This window comes from Habropoda laboriosa, unplaced genomic scaffold (genome assembly GCF_001263275.1).
Source record: "Habropoda laboriosa isolate 0110345459 unplaced genomic scaffold, ASM126327v1 scaffold243, whole genome shotgun sequence".
Taxonomy (NCBI): Eukaryota; Metazoa; Arthropoda; class Insecta; order Hymenoptera; family Apidae; genus Habropoda; species Habropoda laboriosa.
In genome coordinates this window covers 842,623-849,830 of record NW_017100433.1, presented here as the reverse complement: position 1 = coordinate 849,830, position 7,208 = coordinate 842,623, and the positions used below count along the sequence as shown (strand labels likewise).

Below are 7,208 nucleotides of genomic sequence, written 5' to 3'. Positions count from 1 at the left end.
ATATATTTTTTAAAATATTATAATATTTGTAAAATTCGTACAATATATACTTAACTACCTGAAAGTATCACTGCTATAAGAAGAACAATAAAGGCCCCTGAAAAAAGTCCAACTTTAAATGTAATCCATGGAGAAAGCTGTTCTCCAAGTGGGGGGACCCTCAAACGTTTCATAGCACGTTGTCTGTCCCCATGTTCTAAGTCTCTGGTAACCAATGCTTCTGTGTCTGCAATAAGTCTGTCTATGTCTTTGTGTGTGTGAAATAATGCTGTATCTACATGTTCTGCTCTCCATTTTGCCCCAAGGTCTATATTTAAAAGCTATAATATGTTTCTTATTAATTAATGCAAGTATAAACATTTACAGATACCTATTGTTTTTGCTTACTTTATCGTGCTTCTTCAAAATTTTTCTGAATCCAGTGAAATTCAAATTTTGATAGTTCTGAAGTAAAATTAGGAAGAGATAGAATTCAGAAAAAGCTAATTTTAGTTCTTGAAGTTTGCGTGCTGAAACTGGTTTCTTGTATAAAATATTGTTACGGTAACGAATTTTACGATTTGCATGCCTATCTTCAGCAACTGATTGAATTTCACATAATTCATTGTTGAGAGCTGCAAATCTGCGAGTTGCTTCTGCTAATTTTTCTGAAAAAATGAACAAATTTTTTATTGTAAATTATGGATAAATGAAATAATTGTTATAGAAAGTACAATTTACCTGAATAAAACGTATTTATCTTTGCCAATTCCTTATCGCAATAATGGAAAAACTTCTCGTCAAATTTATTAAAATAACGTTCCAAAACATGGGATTCTGTTATGTCTGCTGCTGGTGCCTGTTCTACTGCAGCATAGAGCAATGCTTTCATTTCCTATATAGCAATTTTATTGTCTTAATATAAGTTTTTTCGTTTCTTCAATACAATGAATAATTATTAACTCATAACATCAGCTTAAAATGAAAAATAATAATTCTCATTTTACCTCGTAATTTATGTATTGTTTTCTCCATTCTGGTGTGATATGAGCACTTAAGTGCTCTGTAAATTTCATTTTTTCTATGAATTAATTAACTGGACAATTGTGATATTTGTATTTCACTGAATATACCAGAATACGAACACCAGGATTAACAGTTTGTTAAAAAGAATCATAAGTTATTTTGGAAAAAACCAATTTAAACGGACGATAGATATCTGTATGTACATTTTCTTTAAGGTTATTGGATACGTACCGTATCACATCCCAGTGTCGCTATTGTATTTTGTAAATGCTTTATAATTTTTTAGTATTTTCATTTTAATTTTGATAAATTGAAAAATTTTTTATGATTATATTATGAACGTTAAGGCTTTATACACAATCTTTTCATCAACAGAGAATTAATATCGAAGGAGTAATTAAACAATTTTATATTAATACTTTTATTTTAACGAAAATAATGATAATTTATTTTTTCCTATGAATTATTAATTAGTAGTAGTTACGGTATAGAAGTTTAAGATTAGTTGTTTGTTTCTATTTTCATTAGTACTCAACAAAGCCAAAGATGAAAGTTATCGAGACTGTAAATGAATTAATTTTAAACAAAGAACTTAAACCTAAAAATTATCCAGGTGCAATACATCCCAAAAAAATAGAACAACCCACTTGGCTAACAGGAACAATTCTGACAATTTTAAAAGGTGATAAATTGATAAAAATTTATTTAATATTATCATTATAAGGTTTTGTGATTATTAATTAAATATTTGAAATATTTTTCTTTTTTGTGCAGATGAAACTATTTCACCAAAAGTGATTTATGCAAGTAGTAAAAAATTAGCATTACACCTGCATAACCGACATGTTCCACTTGAAGCAGAAGATATTAAATTAAAATTACAAGAAGTTCGGTCAAGATTACAAATAGATGACACAAAACATTTAAGTAATGAAGAACTACTTCAAGATCCAAAGGCTAAAGCACTTTTTAGGAGCCTCTGCTATAATTGGGCACCTATTTCATATGATAAATACACATGCTTGACATATTTAGTTGGTAGAAGTGTACCTGAATATACTGTTTTATATAGAATTTTTAAGGAAATTGTTGATAATGATAAAAGTTTCATACCAAAGACTTTATTTGATTTTGGTTCTGGTATTGGTACAGTTATGTGGTAAGATATACAAAAATTATTGAATTGTAAAAATATGTAAATTACTATTACAGTAAAAATGTTAAAAAACAAGTTTAATTTTATGTAGGTCAGCATCTCAATTCTGGGCTAACTCTATCAAGGAATATTACTGTGTTGATATTTCTTCAGACATTCAGAAATTGTCTGAATACCTGATAACAAAAGCTACACCAGCAATTAATCCAAATTACATCTTTTATCGGCAATTTTTGCCCTCGACCTCAATCGTAAGTGTATATATTGTTTCACATATAAATATCTAAAGTAAATTTTAAACATATCATTTGCATTATAGCGAACCTATGATATTGTAGTGAGTGCATATTCTTTACTGGAATTGCTAAACCAAAAAGCTCGTATTGAAACAATTATGAAACTATGGCAAAAGACAGAACAATATCTGGTTATTGTAGAACCAGGAACAAGAGTTGGGTACAAGGTAAGCTTTACACTTTCACAACGTATTTAATCATTCTGATTCATATGTTCACCTGATCAGTTTATTTTAAGTAGATCATCAATGAAGCTCGAGATTTCATACTTAATTATGGGAGTGAAATAGAGGGTGCACATGTATTTTCACCTGTAAGTAAGATACTTGTCTAACTACAGTAATTATCCTGCAGAAAACATCAATTCCATAATTATTATTTCAGTGCCCACACGACTTCGAATGTCCCAGATACACGGCAGATAATACCCCCTGCAATTTCCAATTGTCGTATCTAACGTTACCTATTGGTGAAACTGCTTCATACCAATGGGAACGTTATTCATATGTGGTACTAAAGAAAGGTACATGATAAAACAGTTACTACTTCATAAAATGCTTAAAAGAGAGAATCGAACAGAGAAAATTATTTTTTATTGGAATTATAGGTAAACGTCCAGAAGATGATAGCAGGTGGCCACGAATTGTTAGACCGGTACTAAAACCTTCTAGACATGTCATATGCCGTCTATGTACGAGTTCGGGAAAATTAGAAGAACAAATATTTACCGCGTGGAAGAACGGAAAGTTTGTATCTTTTCAGTTGAACAAAATTCCAATTATAAAACACTTAGATTGTCTTCATATAATATTCTGTATTTTTAGAATTACGTATAGCTGCGCAAGGAAAAGCCATTGGGGTGATCGTTTACCGTTTGACTATTGTAAAACGGAGGAAATTGAAGAACCAGAAGAAAAATAATATAAGTGTATTTGTAATTAAACTGTTATATAATAAAAACATTAAATCTAAAAAAAATACTACGCAATATTTTTCAACCCTTTTTAACGTCAAAGTTGATATTACTTTTGCTTGTAATAAAAGTATCGATAGAGTGTATTCTTATGAAGCATTTACGAGGAAAAGCATAGAAGATTATAATACGCAGAGAATTTTACACGTATGAAATAAATATCTTGTCCACGATACGTGTATAATATTGTACGAACTGCGCCTAAATTGGGTTACATCTTATGGCTGTTATTCAACCACTTTTGCCAGCAAAATAAAAGATCGTCGGAGACGAAGAGGGGTATTTAAAAGCCGTTTGCTGGCTGATCCACGGCCAGTTCTGCTTATACAACAGAAGAGTGCATTTCTCCAGGTGCAAGGTAAGATTTATACAAGGATTCGAGTGGGGGGTGTCTAGGAAAATCGTTCCCTTCCTCGTTCATACATATTTCAAAATTTTATCCAAATTTGAAGCAACTTTTATTCGTCAAATTAATCACGGTAACTCGATAAACGCAATTGTTAAGTTATTCCTTCGAATACAACGATTCACTTAAAATCTTAAATCTATTCTAAATTCTCTTCGCTATATTTATTATAGAATAAAAGCAACAATTGCTCCGATAAAACGAGGAAAATGAAAAAAAGGATACAAACGATCGTGGTGATACTTTGTGTCGGGAACGATCGCGTTGAAAATATTCGCCGGGCAACTCTCGTCGAAGTGGGAAAGTATCGCAGAAGAGAAGACTGCATGCATTAAATAGGATCAATACGTTAAAATGCGTGAATCGTGGTTATGCAACAAGTTATGAAATAATGGAAGTGAGTGTATGCCTTGGTCCTTCCTGTATGCAACTTTCTCCCATGAGTCCGTGTGTTTCACTTTCTTTTTCAAGTGTACGCGGCACAAACGCGCCATTCGTTCCGAAATATTCGAAACTGGTGATCGAGCTGATCGGAGTCGATGCGATTCTTCCAAAAACGTATCTATTCTTCCATTCCCTTCAATTTCTTTCTCACGTCGAAACACTTGCAAATATACGTTATCTCCACTCTTCGTTCGATCGAACGAATTTTATATCACACAAACCGCTATAGTTCTATCTAAATTAACATCGAAGATTGGCAAATTCGAAGAAAATATCAAGTAGTTTATAAATATAATTTTAACATAGTATTCGTTCTGTTTGCAGCATGTTCTCCACGCTTATGCTGCTGATGGTGCTATTACTGCTACTCCTGTATCTAGGATCAAGGAAACCGAAAGGATATCCTCCAGGTGTTACACGTACCTCTTACTACCTGTATCATACAGTACAATCAAATTAAGAAATATGCTTTTCAAACGTTGACAATAAAGAAGTGACCGTGTAACTTTACGTTGGAATTATTTTAGGTCCAAAATGGTGGCCAATTTTGGGCTGCGCCATCGAGATGGCGCGTCTCCGTCAGGAAACCGGATATTTGTTCAAAACATGTTCCGCCTTGTGTAAAAAGTACGGACCAGTGGTCGGTTTAAAAATTGGTACAGATCGTATAGTAGTGTTGAACGACTACGAGAGTATTCGATCGATGTTGACCAACGAAGACTGCGACGGAAGACCAATTGGTCCTGTCTACGAGACGAGAACATTTGGCTCGAGAAGAGGTGAAACGTTTAACAACAGTGTGGTAACATTTTTCATCGAACAATATTCCGTACCTTTTTGCTAAACACAGTTTCTCTCGATTCAAGGTTTAATCGTCGTGGACGAAAATCTGTGGATCGAACAGAGAAGATTCGTGCTGAAGCATCTTCGCGATTTTGGCTTCGGCCGGAAGAGCATGGCGATGATAATAGAGGAGGAGGCTGTATGGCTGGTTGAGCATTTCAAGAAGTTGATCGGTAATAGTTACGACAATCGTGTGAACGAGTCGAGCGTTCGTTGTAACAATAACGCGCACGACGACGGGCAGATATATAAATTGATGAGAAAAGACAAAACGAACGAGTCGGAATCGACGGATAAATATCGAACGAGTGGGAAACAATTGAAAGCTAGCGATATGTACGTGAGCGCGAACGAGTACATAGAAATCAAGAAGTTGGCTCAGTCGAATCTAGGAATGGTGATTCCAATGGACGACGCGTTCGGAGTTACGGTGCTCAATACGTTGTGGAGAATGATGGCTGGTAAAAGGTTGTTCGTTCTTTCTTTCTTTCAAATTCTTCAGTCGATAGTTTCATTTAAGAAACACTTGCATTAGAATTATCTTTCATTCAGATTTAATCTGGACGATAAAGAGTTAACTTATTTCCAACGGATCCTGACGAAACTTCTGAGGGAGATCGATATGATAGGCGCACCGTTCGGTCATTTTCCGATATTGAGATTTATCGCCCCGGAAATGTCCGGTTACAAATCGTTCCTGGAGATTCATCAGCAACTTTGGAAATTTTTAAAGGTGAACCAACTGTTCTTTCCAACTAGCCGATTCGATCGATTAACTGTGCGGAAATTTTAAGTATTGCGATTGCAGGAAGAACTGGACGATCATAGCGATTCTTTCAAATCCGGCTCACCGAGAGACTTAATGGACGTCTACCTGACTGTTCTGAAGTCTGAGAATTACAGCAGCACGTTTTCAGGTAGTTCAATGTTACATACGCGGTTTAACGATAAGAGTTGAATGGTACGTATTGTACGATCGGTACCGAATTGTATTTCAGAGTCTCAATTACTCGCGATCTGCGTGGATTTGTTCATGGCAGGATCAGAAACTACGTCCAAAGCTCTTGGCTTTTGTTTCTTGTATTTAGTGTTGTTCCCAAGTGTCCAGAAGAAAGCACACGAAGAAATAGACAGAGTTATTGGACGTAACAGACCACCAACTTTAGAGGATAGAGCGAGGTGATGTGATAAGAATTCTATCGATTCTAAAGTCATTAATCTGTTTAATAGTAACCAATTTGGTAAAATGAAATTATTTGATTTTAGAATGACGTATATGAACGCTATCGTGTTAGAGTCGTTGAGAATGTTCATGGGACGAACATTGAACGTACCGCATAGAGCGCTAAAAGACACCACGATATTAGGTCATAAAATACCAAAGGTAGATATTTCGTAGAATGAAGTAAGGAAAATATGATCGAACTATGGCAATTTTTTTTGTTTTTTTTTTTTCGTTCGAAGGATACGATGCTGATTGTAAACTTTAATAGAATATTAATGGACGAATCATGGGGTGATCCTGAAGATTTCCGGCCGGAAAGATTTATAGACGAAAGTGGTAACATTATCGCACCGAACGTATATTTTCCATTTAGCATCGGTATGTATTTTAAAGTATAAAAATATGTTACGTTTCTTTTTTCACAACGACGTTATTTCGCCAATGTTATTTTCGTTAGGGAGACATCGTTGCATGGGTGAAAATTTAGCTAGAAGCAATATATTTATCATAGCTACAGCGCTGCTGCAAGCATTCACATTTTCTCCAGTACCTGGACAAAAGAAGCCATCGTCGCAAGACTTTGTGGACGGTGTGACAGCTGGTCCTAAACCGTTCAGGGTAATGGTCTCTTTGAGAACGTAATCGATTGCCCTCACATTCGATGTAATTCGAATGAAAAGATGACGATTAACAATTTTTTTATGTATAGTCTATTATTGAAAGACTTTTAGTTAAGTAATCGCTTGGATATTGTAAGAATAAAAAGTGTACAGGACTAACAGTAATTTTAAATAATGTGTTGCATCTTAATGTTCAAAAAAATATACTTTATTTTATATGAAAATATATGTATATGTATA

The 7,208-nt window shown here is 34.3% G+C and overlaps 3 protein-coding genes across 4 annotated transcripts in view; 2 read left to right on the top strand and 1 right to left on the bottom strand.

Moving 5' to 3' along the window:
• LOC108575829 (xenotropic and polytropic retrovirus receptor 1-like) overlaps positions 1-1,257 on the bottom strand; it is a 4,320-nt gene extending 3,063 nt beyond the window's left edge. The window contains exons 1-5 of one of the 2 annotated variants that reach the window (XM_017938735.1): positions 1,237-1,257; positions 987-1,102; positions 721-874; positions 388-647; positions 59-320 (exon numbers count right to left, since the gene is read on the bottom strand). In XM_017938735.1, coding sequence (XP_017794224.1) covers positions 59-320; positions 388-647; positions 721-874; positions 987-1,055 — 745 coding nt within the window. In that variant the 5' untranslated portion in view covers positions 1,056-1,102; positions 1,237-1,257. Of the gene's footprint in view, positions 1-58; positions 321-387; positions 648-720; positions 875-986; positions 1,132-1,236 lie in introns of those variants that run through there. The other variant, XM_017938734.1, reaches the window with a different exon arrangement.
• Positions 1,258-1,340: 83 nt separating this feature from the next.
• Positions 1,341-3,378, top strand: LOC108575784 (methyltransferase-like protein 17, mitochondrial). The gene is made up of 9 exons (XM_017938677.1): positions 1,341-1,346; positions 1,534-1,687; positions 1,780-2,164; positions 2,253-2,412; positions 2,481-2,624; positions 2,699-2,770; positions 2,842-2,980; positions 3,065-3,203; positions 3,282-3,378. Exons 1-9 carry the CDS (start codon positions 1,341-1,343, stop codon positions 3,376-3,378), a joined length of 1,296 nt encoding a protein of 431 aa, XP_017794166.1.
• Positions 3,379-4,605: 1,227 nt separating this feature from the next.
• On the top strand, positions 4,606-6,990 carry LOC108575812 (probable cytochrome P450 303a1). The gene is made up of 9 exons (XM_017938712.1): positions 4,606-4,690; positions 4,808-5,059; positions 5,147-5,591; positions 5,676-5,856; positions 5,932-6,040; positions 6,122-6,302; positions 6,390-6,507; positions 6,588-6,726; positions 6,806-6,990. Exons 1-9 carry the CDS (start codon positions 4,606-4,608, stop codon positions 6,988-6,990), a joined length of 1,695 nt encoding a protein of 564 aa, XP_017794201.1.
• The last annotated feature ends 218 nt before the right edge of the window (positions 6,991-7,208 follow it).

Coding starts and splice junctions, on each gene's coding strand:
- LOC108575784 (XM_017938677.1), top strand. Junction 2,165..2,252: donor GGTATTGGTACAGTTATGTG/GTAAGATATACA, acceptor AATTTTATGTAG/GTCAGCATCTCAATTCTGGG. Junction 2,625..2,698: donor GAACAAGAGTTGGGTACAAG/GTAAGCTTTACA, acceptor TATTTTAAGTAG/ATCATCAATGAAGCTCGAGA.
- LOC108575812 (XM_017938712.1), top strand. CDS start 4,606: ATGTTCTCCACGCTTATGCTGCTGATGGTGCTATTACTGCTACTCCTG. Junction 5,060..5,146: donor AACATTTGGCTCGAGAAGAG/GTGAAACGTTTA, acceptor TCTCGATTCAAG/GTTTAATCGTCGTGGACGAA. Junction 6,303..6,389: donor ACTTTAGAGGATAGAGCGAG/GTGATGTGATAA, acceptor ATTTGATTTTAG/AATGACGTATATGAACGCTA.